This window comes from Hordeum vulgare, chromosome 6H (genome assembly GCF_904849725.1).
Source record: "Hordeum vulgare subsp. vulgare chromosome 6H, MorexV3_pseudomolecules_assembly, whole genome shotgun sequence".
In the NCBI taxonomy this organism is placed as follows: Eukaryota; Viridiplantae; Streptophyta; class Magnoliopsida; order Poales; family Poaceae; genus Hordeum; species Hordeum vulgare.
The window spans coordinates 382,827,347-382,844,084 of NC_058523.1; the positions used below are offsets into that span (position 1 = coordinate 382,827,347).

General features: G+C 41.4%; 2 protein-coding genes across 9 annotated transcripts; one reads left to right on the forward strand and one right to left on the reverse strand.

The window, feature by feature from the left end:
* Nucleotides 1-2,579: 2,579 nt before the first annotated feature.
* On the forward strand, nucleotides 2,580-7,451 carry LOC123401170 (photosynthetic NDH subunit of lumenal location 3, chloroplastic-like). Of its 4 annotated transcripts, none has more exons than XM_045094908.1 (3): nucleotides 2,580-2,736; nucleotides 4,939-5,218; nucleotides 7,125-7,451. In XM_045094908.1, the coding sequence occupies exons 2-3, from the start codon at nucleotides 4,967-4,969 to the stop codon at nucleotides 7,164-7,166; spliced, it is 294 nt and encodes a 97-aa protein (XP_044950843.1). In that variant the 5' UTR covers nucleotides 2,580-2,736; nucleotides 4,939-4,966; the 3' UTR covers nucleotides 7,167-7,451. The 4 variants fall into 4 exon arrangements, with proteins under 4 accessions (XP_044950843.1, XP_044950840.1, XP_044950841.1 ...); XM_045094905.1 differs by lacking the exon at nucleotides 7,125-7,451 and adding an exon at nucleotides 6,037-6,490 and having other exon boundaries at nucleotides 2,596-2,736; nucleotides 4,937-5,218; XM_045094906.1 differs by lacking the exon at nucleotides 7,125-7,451 and adding an exon at nucleotides 6,037-6,490 and having other exon boundaries at nucleotides 2,596-2,736; nucleotides 4,940-5,218.
* A 652-nt stretch (nucleotides 7,452-8,103) lies between these two features.
* Nucleotides 8,104-14,231, reverse strand: LOC123401168. Of its 5 annotated transcripts, none has more exons than XM_045094902.1 (10): nucleotides 13,535-14,231; nucleotides 12,573-12,603; nucleotides 12,001-12,391; nucleotides 11,376-11,475; nucleotides 10,373-10,441; nucleotides 10,069-10,162; nucleotides 9,411-9,499; nucleotides 9,239-9,300; nucleotides 9,059-9,155; nucleotides 8,104-8,614 (listed from the first exon to the last, which is right to left on the reverse strand). In XM_045094902.1, exons 3-10 carry the CDS (start codon nucleotides 12,300-12,302, stop codon nucleotides 8,561-8,563), a joined length of 867 nt encoding a protein of 288 aa, XP_044950837.1. In that variant the 5' UTR covers nucleotides 12,303-12,391; nucleotides 12,573-12,603; nucleotides 13,535-14,231; the 3' UTR covers nucleotides 8,104-8,560. The 5 variants fall into 5 exon arrangements, with proteins under 5 accessions (XP_044950837.1, XP_044950836.1, XP_044950838.1 ...); XM_045094901.1 differs by having other exon boundaries at nucleotides 12,539-12,603; XM_045094903.1 differs by lacking the exon at nucleotides 13,535-14,231 and adding an exon at nucleotides 13,047-13,255 and having other exon boundaries at nucleotides 12,539-12,603.
* Nucleotides 14,232-16,738: the final 2,507 nt, after the last annotated feature.

Below are 16,738 nucleotides of genomic sequence, written 5' to 3' on the forward strand. Positions count from 1 at the left end.
ACTTGAAGCACACACACTCAAAACACCACACGCAACAAATGATGCAAGATGCCATGATGCAAACTACATGATGATGCAACAAATAAAACTAATCACACGACGGAAACGGAAATAAAGGGGAATCTTCTGGAACGTCGGCATCGGGCTGTCACACCAAGATACCTCTCCGTCACACGGAGTGACAAATCCCAGTCTTGATCCATGCTAACTCAACGGACACCTTCGGAGATACCTGTAGAGCACCTTTATAGTCACCCACTAACGTTGCGACGTTTGATACACATAAGGTATTCCTTCGGTGTTAGTGAGTTACATGATCTTATGGTCATAGTAATGAATACTTGACACGCAGAAAACAATAGCAACAAAATGACACGATCACATGCTACGTTTATAGTTTGGGTCTTGTCCATCACATCATTCTTCCAATGATGTGATCTAGTCATCAAGTGACAACACTTGCATATGGTCAGAAAACCTTAACCATCCTTGATCAACTGGCTAGTCAACTAGAGGCTTACTAGGGACATAGTTTTGTCTATATATCCACACATGTATCTATGTTTTCATTCAATACAATTATAACATGGATAATAAACGATTATCTTGAAACAGGAAATATAATAATAACTATTTTATCATTGCCTCTAGGGCATATTTCCAACACGTCGGACGCCGGCAGGGCAGCTAGCTGGTCCGTGCGCGCCGCGACTCCCTTCGCCGGCCGTCTCCTTCGTCGACGCCCGCAAGCTGTCCGACAGTTTGCCAAGGTACAAAATGGACTCCGCCGACGAGTTCTTTTTTCACAATTTCCTTTGCGACTCAGACGATTCGTCGTCCGATGGCGAGGAGGAGATATTGGCTGTCGTGTTGGTCCATCACCACCTCAACAGCCAGCGGCAGTTGTTCCGTGGCTCCATTCCGGGCTACCTTCCGGCGTTGAATCGCAACCGAGAGAGTGGGCATTTCCTTCTTTGAAAGGACTACTTTGATACAACAAACCCATTGTTCAAACATAAAAAATTCCGCCGTCCTTTCCGTATGAGTAGGCATCTTTTCAACCGTATTAGAGAGGGGGTGGTCGGCTATGATGACTATTTCGAGTGTAAAGAGGATGCCGTTGGCAAGATAGGTTTTTTCCTCTTATCAAAAATGCACTGCCGCCATCCGAATGCTTGCATACAGATGATCTCATTGCCGAGTACGTCCGTATGAGCGAGTCTACTTGCCTAGAGTCCCTGTATAAGTTTTGCAAGGTTGTTATTGCTGTGTTTGGCCCTGAGTACTTGAGAGAGCCGACTACTAAAGATACAACCCGTTTGTTGGCCATGAATGCCAGCATGGGTTAGGGATGCTTGGTAGCATAGACTGCATGCACTGGGAGTGGAAGAACTGCCCTTCTGCTTGGCAAGGGCAGTATCAGGGCCATGTCAGGGCTTGCACTGTCATAATAGAGGCCGTGGCGTCTGAAGATCTCTGGACCTGACACTCTTTCTTTGGCATGGCCGGATCACACAATGATATCAACGTGCTTCAGCGCTCGCCGGTGTTTGCTAGGCTTGTCGAAGGCAACAACCCACCAGTGAACTTTACTGTCAAGGGCCACAACTACGACAAAGGATACTACCTGGATGATGGTATCTATCCTTAGTGGATTATTGTCAAGACAATACCATAGCCTGTCGGAGAGAAGAGGAAAAGATTTGCCCAAGAGCAAGAGAGTGCTAGGAAGGTTGTCGAGCGTGCCTTTGGTGTTTTGCAATCTCGATTGGGCATCGTTCGGTATCCTGCTAATACCTGGAGCACGCAGAAACTATGGGAGGTGATGACTGCTTATGTGATCGTGCATAATATGTTCGTAGAAGACGAGCGCCCGGAACGTCTGTACGATCAAGGGTTTCAGTTTCAGGGTGAGAATGTTGTGCGTGAGCATGAAGGAGCGGCAACGTTTGAACAGTTCACCTAATTTTCATCAAGACATCCGTGATTGAGAAACTCACGTGCAACTGCAAAATGATTTGGTTGAGCATATGTGGGCTGATGTTGGCGACCAATAGATTTATCTTCTTTTATTCGTTTGCAAAACTATGTGAGAACTATGTGATTTTCATTCGGCTTGTAATAACTATGCTATTTTATTCGATCCAAATTATGTTATTTGATTCAAACTATGCAAATTCATGCAAAATATGACGGCCAGCCGGCCATGCCGACACATATGGGTCGACGCCGACCCATATCTAAAACAGGACGGACGCGGGGTGGGCGGCTGATCCAAACGGACAAAAAAAACGGACGAAATCGCCGTCCGTTTGGGTCGCTTCATTGAAGTTGCTCTAACTTTTACTTCCGTTTTAAAAAGAAAAAAATAACCTGAAAATGGATTCTATACCTTGCAACGGTTACAAACGTGTCCGAGCCCCCCATCGGCATCCAAACCGGACAGTGACAATTGCATGGGGACTGGGGAGGCTTCGCATCGCCACCTCTCACAGATAATCGGTCCTAGCTAGCGACTTTGGCCGTGTCCGCCGGATAGAGTACGCAGGGTAGCACATAGGAGTATATGTATAATAAAACTGACGCCCAACATAAAGCTCGTCGTCCTTCCCGTCGTACTACTAGATCGTGGTCTCTCTCTCTCTCTCTCAGTATTGGTGCCTAGGAGACCGCGCGGCAGGAGAGGAGCCCCCCTCCCTCCCTCCCTCCTCTTCTACCGACGCCGTCGAGGTCGAGGTACGCCACGCACGCTCCTTGTTTCTCCGCACCTCATTACTTACTCCCGCACCTAATTGGCATTAGCTGGGATTTAGTTTAATCGATTGGTTCACGATGGAGGGAGGGGAGGGGCACACAGAGTTGGACGGAAACAGCGGCGGAAGCAGGAGTCGCTGCTCCAAATTCCCCCCATTTATTTAACCTTGATTATCGTTAGAGCCTTAAATTTAAGGGACAAATAAGGGGGCAATTTTTTTAAAAAAACTTTCTTGAGGCGTCCTCTGTTGAGAACACCCAGCTTCCTCGCTTTATTTCCCCTTCATCATGCAAGAATTCCCCCCCTTTCCCCATCTTTTGAAGATCCTTTTGTTTTTCATGGCTATAGGTTCCCCCCCGTTTAACCCAGCCCGTCCCTTGGCATTTATCGGGGAGGGAGTGGAGAGGGGAACTGAGAAGGGCCTGATTTGATTCCTGGTAAGTGGAGCGGGGTAGCCACTGTTGGGCGGAAAGGAATCTATGTTGGTTGGTTCGCCATTAATGCCGCTTCGTTTGCTTTTCCCTCGCCGTGATCTGGAACATGCTAAATCCGATCGGGCGATCCTGTTCGATCAGACTCGCTTGCTCGACTGGGTTGAGTTCATCCATGCCGCTCCTTTTCGTTCTGTTGAGATTCTTTCTTCTCTACCACGGACGATCCCTGTTGCTCAGCAAAGTTCTCTCCGCGAGAAAAGTCGTAGCGATTTCCAATTTCCGTCGGTCCACCCTTTTCTTTTATTCCAGTTACTACAATCCAATCTGTTTTGTTGAGAAACTTTGGATGGGGGATAGTATACGAGGTTCAAAAGAAGTCTGAATGAATGAATTGTCAAATGCTTAGTTAGTAGACGCGCTTAATCTGAATATCTGATCGTCGTAATGATCTTTTAACTACAACAGTTTGATCTTTCTCTTCTTCGCAAAAAAAAAACAGTTTGATCTTTCTCTGTCGCTGCACCGCGTCCTTCGTGTTTCTATATTCCATTCCCTGTTTCTAGTAAGTACCAGTAGTACTAGCTAATTCATGCACTTCACCTTTCTGTGGCCCCTCTCATTGACATTACCGTACTCTTCTCCTTTTGACTTCTTGCTTAGCATTTCAAACATATTACACAGCAGCTCCCACTGAGAATGTTACTGTCAGTTTGCACAAACTACTTTAGAGTTTAGAGTAAAGATTTGTGCTTTCCACCACGTTCCACGTTTGATAAGCAGGTGAGACTGTCATTTTCATGAGGTCATAGTCATACAGACAGTGGCCGAGCTAGAACCAAAACCCTGTGGCTGTGGGGCCAACTAATCTAAACTTTCTGGCACTTAAAGTCTTAAAGTATGTTCCAAAATAATGAAAAATAGTATTGAATGCAACATGTTTTTTATTTATTTGAGAAACTCTGAAAGTAACAGTCCGACGTTGTTGTGAAGCGGCGTGTGGATGATAGTAAAAAAGTACTTCCTCTGTTCCAAAATAAGTGACTCAACTTTGTACTAACTTTAAAGTTAGTACAAAGTTGAGTCACTTAATTTGGGATGGAGGGAGTATAAAATAGAGGGTTGAATGAATGGTCATTTATTAGGGAATTTATGTGTGCTAAATACGTCATTTCGGAAATACCAAACTTGTACCATATTTGTTTGCATATCTATTTTGTCATTATACTTTTGTATTCCATTCTTTGTAATTTTCTGAAATAAATAACAGAAGCCCAAGTTTACAATGTTTCCCTATCTCAGTTCCCAAGTTTCCGACCTTCCCTCTGAATTCTTACGATTGCAACTTGCAAAGGGTGACGGTTTCTCATCGAAAAAAGGGGTAACGGTTGTGATTATCTCTCTCATAAAGTATGCATGTCTTCCTTGGGGCAATTCGTGGTAGCTTCTTGTGCTGCCACATTCCTTGATGATATCTGAAGAGAGACAAGGTAGCCGAATTTGGCTTCCCTTTTCGTCCTTTCTCTTGTCTTGTTTAATATGCCCAGCAACGTTGAGAAAGGTCTCATCCTTAGCCAATCTTGTGGTGTTATGCACTGACCACTTTGCCCCTTGCTGCATTACACGGCCTCTTTCCTGTGATGCACATGCTGACATCTGTTGCTTCTAGACATGCTCCAAGAATCAGTTTCCTTTTGCCTTTCCATAAATACATCCACATCATTGGCTTTGATATTTTGTTATATGCAAGTAGGGCAAAGGGGACTACGCAGAAGCAGCAATGGATGAAGGGATGGAGCTAAAGGGGTGTGTTTGCCGGATCAAGAGCTGCGCCGGCCAACTTCTGTCAATGGAGGAGGATCTGGTGACTGATCTGGACGACGACTCATGGGACTTGGTCTGGAGGGACCTCCGGCTGAAGGCCACCTTCTTGTACATTGATCTGAGCCGTGTGATCTCCCGAAGTGAGAACGATGAGCGCCGGAAGGCGCTCACCCTTCTCGCCAACAAATTCTTCTACTGCACGGATGAGGTGATTGCTTGTTGTCTTCCCCCTTAAATTTTGGTAGATTTTCTTGCAAGCAAACCAAGATGATTTACTTGTACAAAAATACAGTGCACGTCAATTATTTTACAAAATTCTTATTGAGGCACCTGCCAGGTGTGCACTTAAAATTTATTATATTAGACACACCTATGAGTCAATCTTAGAAAGAAATACAATCTGTTTCTCACCACACACATGGTAGTGGTCCTTCTCTTTTGGCAACCATTGTATAGTGGTCCTAGTTGTTCAAGGACTTCCTTCTTATATGTCATGTAGCAAATTCAGTAATAATCTTTCAATGTGGATGCTTTTTCTGAACTCTGATAACCAGTGTCCATGCGAAGCTAAACTACTTCAAACCACCCTTGTTTTGGCATGTTCATGTCATATTTACGGACCACTCGTTCCACTGTTAGTAAGTTCTAACTGTGAGTAAAAGTACATGGGAATAGTACTCTTGACTCTTGAGAGTTAGAGAACCTTCTCAGCCTCGATTTCCCATATTACGAGGTACCAATTAGATCTTCAAGACGTCTCTGAGTTGCAGATCAATGCTTCTGCCCCTTTCCCAAGTTTGTATGGTTCTCTGACTTAGATCACACAATAAATAGTTCTGATCACTCGACTAGCAATGCGGCAAACTGGTCATGGTCAAAACATAAAAAATCTCAAACTTCCGTAGTTGAGTCCTTGTGTGAGAATTAAGTTGTAGAACGACACAGAAGTGGTCTGTTCAGTTTGTTTGTTTACCTTGTGGGCGTGTTTGATGCTTTGACATAAAACTGCTCCTGCACAAATGGCAGCTAGGCGATGCGGTGACGAGCCAAAGTGTCCCTGCGATGAAGATGTGCTACAACGACACCGCTCAGGCTCTCCGTGAGTTGCTCGCGGCCCTTGCACCGCCACAGTAGCATGTCGGGCTCATGCCATGTGGCCCTGTACTGCAATGCGATGCTGTGGGGCTGGACCAAACAGACACAGCATTTGCATCTTCTGGATAGCAAGGAAAGGATGGAGTCGTGCCAGAAAACTCTTGCAGAGAGACGAGTCTTTATGTAAGGAACGTATGTGCCTGAAACTCACATGGGCAGTTTCCAGATGAGCACTGGCTAGAGCACCTGTGTACATACATGGTCCGAATATCTCTGCATTTGAAGCAGAGCGAGAGAAATAATACCTAGCGTGTGGTTATCTCCAGCAAAAAATTTCTGTTTTATTTCTCATTTAAGTTATAAGTCTGCGTTTGCCTGGCGGTAATCGTTACCAAATTTCATGGAATTTAGCCAGTACCAGGGATAATCATTTGATCATAGCAGGTTTTCTCTAGTTGAAAAGCTATTAGATACCTCGCTACGCACTAGCACTTAGGGTTCCAACACGCAGCCGCTGACCCCCCCCCCCCCCCCCTCCCGCCTCCTGGTCCTCTGTTTTGTCGACGGCATTGTAGGAGGCTAGAAGAGGAGTGGAGACCTGCACTTTTTTTGTTCTTGGTTTTAGTAGGCCTTTTGTCTCCCGGCGGGATGGTGATGGAGATGACAGATTGAAATAAGATCTTTTTGGCCTCTCCGTACCTTGGTGGAGTGTGTTCCGCATCGGCGAAGGGCCTGGAGGGTAGGTGCTGCTAGTTTTGTTGGCCCTCTTTGGCTCTTGGCACTTTGGCAGTAGGTGTGTTACTCAATGTGAGCGGCTGACTGGCTCTTCGTCTGGCGACTTTGATCTCTTCTTTCAATTTGTTGTATGACAAGGCCCGTTTCTTCAACCCTCTTGATTGATAATGATGGACTGTAAACCTGCACTGCATGGAGTGATGCCCCAACCGATGTTCTTTCAACGCGACTTTGATCTCTTCTTTCAGTTGTTGTATGACAAGGCCCGTTTCTTCTTCTTTCAGTTGTTCTATGACAAGGCCCGTTTCTTCAACCCTCTGGATTGATGATGATGGATTATAAGCTTGCAGTGCATGAAGTGGTGCCACAACCGATGTTCTTTCAGCAAGTTCTAAATCTCGTTACCAGTGGCGAGTGCCTATTGCGGTCCTTAAAGCATTGCATGACGAGGGCGTTCGCAGGCTTCCCTTTCCAATACGCTTGGTTTGGTGTATTTTTCAAAGATCAATACGCTTGGTTCAGTGTATTTTTCAAAGGTCAATACACTTGGTTTAGTGTATTTTCTAAAGGTGTATAATCAAAAGAAGAAAACGATCAATATGGTTTTTTTATCTTGTACTGGTCGTGTTTTGTGTCATATTGTATGTGGTTTATTGGGCTCATCTTGCAAATCACAACCAAGGTGCTAGGCAGTATATCGATGCTACATGCATGGCCCTCTCACTCCTTCATGCATTGGTTTGTTTTACACTGGGAACAAAATTTTGATAAAATTTAATGTGGATATAGCTATATTTGCATGTTCCGAAGACAACGAGTCTTACAAATTGGAAATTTCCGATTTTTGGGATAAGCCCTCTAAACCAGAAAGGAGGGAGTATCAGATATCATGTTCATTTTTCGGAAGCCAGTATACAATGCCTTAAATCAGCTTAGACAAACAGCAAAATAAGGAACAAAGAAAGGAGAGGCAAAACCCCAGTCTCCAGATCTGCACCACAGCAGTTCGGCTGTATACATGTCTTCTAAGTTTTTGAACTGAAATGGCATGCGACTAAATTCACTTTCAGTGAAGTTCAGTGATAAAATAGCAACCGTGTCGAACTCCAACAATGAAAAAACCCAAGAGTTTTGAGCCCTCTTCTAGTCATGACATGGAGAATGGTCACTCAATGAGCCCGTACAAGTATTTCAGAAATCTAGCGACATTGATGACCTGCTTTATCTACTCTAGTTTTTGAGTATCTGATGAGATTTATGCTGTGTTGATCATATCCGGCTCATTCAGTGGAAAGAGATTACAATGAAGTGAGAGCTTTGCATTACACACAGAAGGGTTGCCTTGCAAGTGACAAAGATGCCTAATTATTTGTATCAAGTTTCTATGCTGCACTACTTGTTAAGATGATCACTTGGACTGGAGCAAGAGCTGGACACCAGGGGAGAAAACCGTAAAAATAAATATGTGCAACAAGATGAGGAAAACTGCAATCGCGAAAACCCTCCCTATTTTCAATGACTAATATCATATATAGACTTGCAGAGAGAGCACACTTGACGCCGTGTTTGAAGGCACACACCACAGTGCGGCTCTCCGGATATTAGGTACGAAAAGAAGGACGTTTCTTGCCTCTCTTGCTTCTCGACGCAGACACGAGGCAAAGAGCTCGCCAAACCTTTCATCTATTGCTGAAAAACGAGGAGCCACCTTTGCATTGGCTCACCAAGTTCCTCTTGGCTCTTCTTTCAGATAGCTGCTGCTAAGAACTTGGGCCTTCAAAATGCACATGATAAGGACATCAAGAGTGGTCATTCCAGTATACAATCTGGTGCTAGTCAAGAGAATAGTAAAAATGTAAAAAATAAGGTTAATCCTTTATTTATCATGTTCTTCATCAAAGGACACTTTAATTAACTTTGTACTCTACATGAATTAGTTTGGACTAAGGGACTGGTAACAGCCCTACTATCAGCAGCCAAGCAAATTATTCTCAGTAGCAAGCACTTCGATCTTTTTCTAGTGTATTTGAGGCCAGTGTCAATTGGCAACTTCGGATAAGTATTTTAATCTAACAATACACTAGATTTTTGACATAGGTATTTAGATCCATGATCCTACACCGGAAGCTGAGATACTTGATTATTCAAACTTAACAATCTGAACAGCACTAGAATACTATCGTTCCCACCATGCAGGTCAAAGCAGAAGAACATTTACCAAATTAACACCAGGGAGCAGATAACCGGCAAGCTTATCATCCACTGAAACAGGCAACCTAGGCATCTTGCTCATGATTCCAGGCATTTGGCTCATGCTGTCCATTGAGGGGATCATATTAGAAGAGCATGGCTACCAATGACATAGCTCTAAATCTGTAACTTTTATATTGACTTGTACCTTTGTAGAAGATTATTGATGTTACTTCTTGTGCGATGGAAAAGATCAATGTTGTTCTGAGCCTGAAAGGAATTATTAAAATGAATTTAACTCGTGCACAACCAAAGCTCCCGTGCACAAGAAGTCAAAGGGAGATCACAATATACTCCAACCATACATACACAATGCCAACCTGTGATGTCAAAATATTTGCTTCTATTTGATTGAGAAGTCGAGCATTTTCTTCCAATACATTAAGCATTGCACGGTCGATGTCAGAGGCTGCATTCCCGCAAAAAAAAAATGTCAGAGGCTGCAGAGCAAAACGTAGAAACGTGGTCATTAAGAAATAGGACTTGTGCAAAACTGCATATGCTTGTATTGAGAACTGGTAAAGTTCTAGTTCATTTAAACATATGTACAGTTTTCATATACGCAGGGAGAAAAGTGCTCGAGTCTGTGTGTTAATGGCATTAAGTAGTTCCAGCAAAAGTTCAGCAACAGAGTAACCATCGAAGGAGTCCAAGCTAGGAATTGCATCAGAGCTTTAGTAAAAGGATATTATTGTTACCCATTATTATAAGCTAGGAAACACCTGACTCACAAAGCATAGGATGATAGGAATACCAGAAACCATTCAAAATGTCTTGGATCATTCGTTCTTTGCAAAATATGGATGGGTTATTTCTCCCAAGTCTCTAAGTTAATTGGAATGCTTCAAACTGTTTATGACCCATGGATAATGAAACATGATAATCACAAGGATAAAATGATGATATAATCAATCACAGATTATCTACACAAGTGACCTACCAACCTCCAGATAGAAACCAATTATCGACTGTTATTACCTGCCGTAACAGAAGAAGAACCTCTGGTGTCTGTTGGAACAGAACGATTGTTAGCCCACGATGACGACTCCACCATTTTGTCCTGAGATACACCCTTGACGAGCATCAGGCAAAAAGAGACAAAAAACACTTCTCAACTTCATTTTTGCAAGGGAAATATATTTGACAAACAGAACCATGATTGTCACAAACAATTCCAAATTTAGTGCATGCTTCTGAGTCAGAATAGAAGTTGCTTCCTAGAAAGACTATTCTGAAGGTGGCGAGGAGGCAAATATCATATGAAAAGGCAAAGCATTAATACCTTTCTGTCTTTAGTCTTCCTTCCAACATTGTGTTCTTCAGTCCTCCGTCGTCTTGTACTTTGCTTTTCCTGTAAGCAGCACGTTATTAATAAGGACAGACCCGATATTATGAAGAGTGGAAAAGGGAAATATCATTTGCTATACATGATTACATGTTCACTCTGAAAAATATACTTGTTTTATAGGCACATAATTATTGAAGACAAAGCTCAACCCCAATGTTCTGCTTCTGCTACCTCTTTTCAACACTATTTAAACGATTTCTTGAGTGATCTACAATTTGTTTATATAATTTTAAAAAAAGATAAGCCAGCGATCATTTTTTTCGTGCAAACTGTTCTCAGCTTGCCATGGCTCAATACTGGTCATTGATCAACTGAGCTTAGGAGAAACTGTATCGGTTGTACTAACTGACCAAGTATATTACACTTCTAATAGATATACATGCTTTTGCCAGGAAACACGAGGTGATCAACTTTTCATTGGATATCCTTTTGACGATATTAGTAGAGACACAACCATTGCTAACAGTGTCAAAAGCAGAGCCTTTGCATCCCTACTAATATTTTCTAGTACACACTACTAGATAAATACAAATGTAAATCTGCGGGACAACAGCACAAAAGGATACTTGGGAGGACCAGCTCAGAGCACACTAACTTTATCGTCCATAATAGACCACTATAGTATGTATACCGATGTCGACAAATGAGTGTATCTATCCATGATCTACTTTCATATATGCGGCACTGGGTGAGTGGAATTATAGTGACATCATTCTGACAGCCATTAAAGTATAAGCCACTGTTAGTCCCCATCCATAAGTTGTTACAGGAGCACATATTCCTTTACCTCGAAAATATAATGTAGAGAATGGATAAACATCTTGCATACTTTTTGCATTTGAAAGTTTTAAATAAGGATCTGCCGACATTAGGTGGATCTGAAGGAAAAAGTGTGATCTAGATGCTCAAAATAGATTAGACGAATCGGGTAACTAACCGCCATCCACTGGCATCTCATGGCCACATCTCTTACTGTCTTCTCTGGCAACATAGCTGCTATCTTGATATACTTCATGATTCCCGGTTCACTTGCATACCTGACAATTTCATCACCAGTCAACACAATTGTACATAATTGGCAAAGTCACTATTTACTAGAAAAAATGAAGTGCAAAAACACAACTTATTGCAACAAGATCATAAAGAAAGTGCACTCCTTTGTCTGAAAGATAAAAGAAAGTGATATGCTTCTGAAAACACCCGTGCCATTATTCTCCAGCAGAAATGAATTATCCATCTTAATCATGAAATAAACAAATATTTATCTTGATGCACTAACATAATAAACACTTGTTATTCTGATCCAATATAGGTAGAATAATTATTTCGTACTTGGTATCAATTGCCAGGTGTATTCTATCTTATGTTAAATCATACTCCCTCCGTCTCAAAATAAGTGTCTTAAGCTTAGTACAAATTTGTACTAGAGCTTATACAAAGTTGAGACAGTTATTTTGGGACGGAGGGAATATGAATTAACTCGGCATATATACATGTGATAAATGCTCTCTTTCTCACTTGTGATAATAGTCAGTAATTATACATAGTGGCAGAAAACATACTTATGGAGGCCGTCATTAAGCATCTGTAACTCTCGGTATGACCACTCCACAGCCATTGGACCTCCATACTTTAGGCTCTGGCTAGAATCAGGAATCATGTTGGGTGAAGCAGTGGATACAATCGTCGAAGGTGTAGTGTTCAACATTGCCAGATTACCATTTATCCCACTAGAAGTGTCCAGGCAGACCGGCATGGCTCCCGGCCCATTGGTAATTGCACTTGTTTGAAATGAAACAACATGTTGGCCAAAGAATGAATGCGGAAATACGCCGTAGTGGTTAGGATCTGTTGACATCTGCATGCCAGACAAAATTTGATGCTCCGGCTTGAGCCTCACGAACACTTAACCAAGCTACGGAAGAACGCTTGATTTTGCTACCCAACTTTCTTCTGCAATGAGGGGACAAATGGTGTAGCACAAGTTACATCTCCACATTGGCGAATCAATGGTGAACTTGGCATCCAGGGCTCCACGAACACATCAGAGTAACCATGGATGCCATCCAAACTAGTACAAGATAATGTCCAAAGCTTTACTGAAAAAAGGCCACTCCTCTTTTACAAACAGTACCCAGATTTGAGAAGCTTGCAGATTACACTTTCTGCAGAAAACATGAAGGGATCATTCTTGTTAATATTGCTTCTAAACATAATAATACACAAAACTACATGAAAGTTAAACTAATGCAATAAAAAACTTTGTGTTTGGTGGTTAGTACAACAAGAAAAACAAAACTGCAGCTGCTAACCGCACAAAAAAAAAAGGACCATCTATACTTTTTTTGAGTGGAATCAGTCATCTATTTTGAATTAAAGCTCAACTCAATTATTATTCTCTTAATATATTTAGCAGCATGTAGAAAACTTTGATGTGACGATGATAAGGAATACATGACCAAAGTTCAATTTTTTGATACAAAACGTGAGGACAGATATCTAAAACCAGTGACGAAACAGCACCTCATGGTGGAGATAATAATCTACTAGCGCAGCATAGACGATTATACAGCTACATGATCTGGCAGGCCTTACTCATGTTTGGTACCTAATTGAGGAGTTGAATTCCCGAAATACCAGAGAAACAGAGTCCAGGAAAAAAAGAAGCCGGCTTCCAGCCAGGTGGCACTACTGAAGGAAGGAAGGAATGGAGGATAGAGTCGCGAACGCCAATCTGCTCTGGCAATGGAGAAGAGAAGCAGCAGCAATAGAGAGAGAAAGACTTGTTTGAAAAGGAAGAAAGCAAATCAAGCAACGATGATTGCAAGAAAGGCGGCGGCCACGCAGAAACGTGCGGAGCACCCACCCACCCAACCCAACCCAACCGAGGACTCGCTTTCCACATCGAAGGGCACGCCGGCCGAACCTCCTCCCATCACAAGTCAGGATCCCTCCTCCTTCCTGGCCGTCAAAGTTTTCCACTGACGCGCGACGTAGCCAGATCAAGAAAGAAAGAAACCACCCGCGATCCGATCCTGTATACCGAACCAACGGAGCGTGAGGTGAGCAGGCGGGCAAGGGAGTCAAGAAACGCACCTCCGTCCGTCCGTCGGTCCTCGCGGTCGGGAAGGAGCCGCCGATAGGCAGGCTGAGAAAGGGCAGGGCTGCAGGGCAGAAGCAACAGCGGCGCGATCCCCCTCTCGCTGGGACGGAGCGCAGTGTAGCAGCACTAGCGATGGATGGTGTTTGGGGGTGTTGGTGCGCTCTCACTCTTGTTCCTTTCTTTGGGGTTTGGCTTGATCTCCTCCTCCTCCTGGTGTTCTTCCTTTAAATGGTGCCGCCCAGCTTTGTACGCTCCAATGGGAAGGAGGAGGCCCAAAAGCGGCGGCCCCGCAAAGGCGAGAGAAGCACAAGCCTCCTCCTCCTTCTGCCTATCAGCCTATGCCTTTGTTGTGCGCCCAAAAAGGCAACGCCCTGTGCCAACTCCACTGCGACCAACAACTTGCACCACCAAAACGGAGAGAGGAGGAGGAAGGACGAGGGAGAGAGAGAAGGGCGAGATCTCTTGGAATTCAGCGCTAGGAGATGGACAAATGATGATGCGGAGCTGGGATTCCCGATGCCCAAACAATTATTGAGGCTTCTTCTTCTGTCTTCCCCTCCTCCCTTTGGGCCTCTCTCTCTCTCTGCTTTTTTTTTTTCTCTCTTCGCTTTTCCTCGCGAGGAAAGAAAGAATCTGGCGTCTGCTTTGCTTTGCTTTGCTTTTCCTTTCTTTGCTGGTCAGTGGTCGCTGCCTTACTTACTTGTGCCAATCGTACGCATGCATTTGGCAGTGCTACTTCGCTCCTCGTTTATTTAGTTTCGATTAAAGGTTGATCACGTATTTACCTAGCAAAATATGTTGGATTCGTATTTGAATAGTTTACAAAGATAGTATTTTTTTATACGTATTAATCATATTTTATTAGTTAAAATCATAATTAAAATATGACCTGAAATATACTTCCTCGATCCGAAATTACTTGTCGCAAAAATAGATACAAATGAATATATCTAAAACTAAAATATATCTAAATACATTCATTTTTACGCTAAAATATATCAGGAAGGTAGTAACCCATAAAGTATTACCCGTAAAGCATTACTTTTGTCCCGTTTACTAGTCTTTCTTGTATTTTAAGTTATATTTTAATCATGATTTTAACTAATATATAAAATTGGAGTATACGTTGCACTCCTGCATAGCAAACATAATATTACTCCCTCCTTTTTTATATACAAGGCCATTATTAAAATTATAATTTACATAAATACAAGGCTACTAACATTAACCGATATAATATTAATGATATTTGCCTCGTAGTATTAAAAAAGAAGGAAATTAATTATCCCTTACAAGCATGTGGGAGTAAGATCATTGACTTGATGTGCATGAGAAAGAAAAATAGACATTAATTTACACGGCAAATAAGGAAACAAATTGTCTTACAACATTGACTTAAAAGACATTAACTTTTACATTGGTACGTGCAATATGAGTTTGTGGCTTTGTATAAAAAATGAAGAAAGTATTAGAAACTACATTTAAATATGAATCCAACAGTGTAATTTTTTGTAACATATATTAAAATTGATACTTAAATATATGATTAAACTTTGACCCAAAATACAATGAACTAATATCTGGAGTATTTTTTCTTCCTCTGGTGACTAGTCAACTCTTGTGGCCTGGCCGGTAAAAAATGTTTCTTCTTCTCTCCCTCCTTGATCCTTATCCACATGCATCCTAGTGGGTTGGTGCATCGCCGGTCCTACATGGAGACGTGGGCGTGTAGTTCCGTACGTGTCGACGTTGTGAAGTGGTGCTACTAATATGCTGTGATATTTCCTGACTAAGACGGTTAACTGCTACTACCTCCATTCAACGTTTATTAGTCTTTATTGTAATTTTGGTTTAAATTCAATTATATATTTAACTAGTAAAATGTTAATGCATGTTATAAAAATTATATTATTTAATTTGTATTGGAATGTAGTGTTCAATAATATAATTTTTGCTAGGTATAACTTATATATTTTTAGCTAAAATCATAATTAAAATATGACATAAAATATGAATGGACTAGTAAATCAGGACGGAGATAGTACATTGCTAGTTTTAAGCTAGAGCAATGTCGGCTTTAAATAAGGAGACTTGTTCTTAACCAATTACGTTTCAGCAAGCGTGTCTTGAGATGCCATGATTTCTCATCAATTGACCGACACCCAACCAACATTATTGTGTACCCCTCCATGATTCATCATTAACTTCGACTGTAGTATTATAAATAAATGAAGTAAAATCATACTAATAGTTTATGATATTATGTACTCCCTCCGTTCTTAAATATAAGACCTTGTAGAGATTTCACTATAGACTAGATACGGAGTAAAATGAATGAATCTACACTTTAAAATATGTCTATATACATCCGTATGTAGTCTATAGTGCAATCTCTACAAGGTCTTATATTTAGAAACGGAGGGAGTAGTAACGTTGATATACTATATATGTTTTTATTTTTTTGCACATATTAGTTTTGTCCTAAGCCAAGCTGTAGAAAGTTTGACTAGATTGATAGAAAATAATATGAACATTTATAATAGAAAAATATATGTTGTAAAAATATATTCAGTGATGAATCTATTAGTATTGAGTTGATATTGTAGATACTATTAATAGTTTTATAAACTTGATAAGAGTTCGACTTAAAACAAAGCTAATATGCAAAGTAAGTAAAAAAAACAAAAGTAGTAACAAAATTAGCATGATATTACATACCATATGATGCTAATACATAAAACTATACATTATAAGTGGCCTCTAAAACTACTCCCTCCATTTTTTTTCATTTACTTCGTATATTAGCTTTGTCTTGGGTCAAACTTCCTAACTTTGACCAAGTTTACACAAAAACAAAATTAACATCCACAACACCAAATTAATGTTATTAGAATCCTCATTTAATATATTTTTATATCATATATACTCCCTCGGAGTATTTTATTTTTTAACATCCACAACACCAAATTAACTAGGAGTATTTTTATTATGAAAGTTTAGATTGTTTTTGATAAACTTAGTCAAACTTTGTAAGATTTGACTTAGGTCAAAACTAATATGCAGAGTAAACAATATAGAGTACAACTGAAGTAGTATGGCCGCCATTGTTAAAACCAAGGGAAATCGACAGGCTAGATTATTGGAGTAACTAGCCGGGAAAACACTTCACCATGCCTTCGGACACAAGATTTTGATGT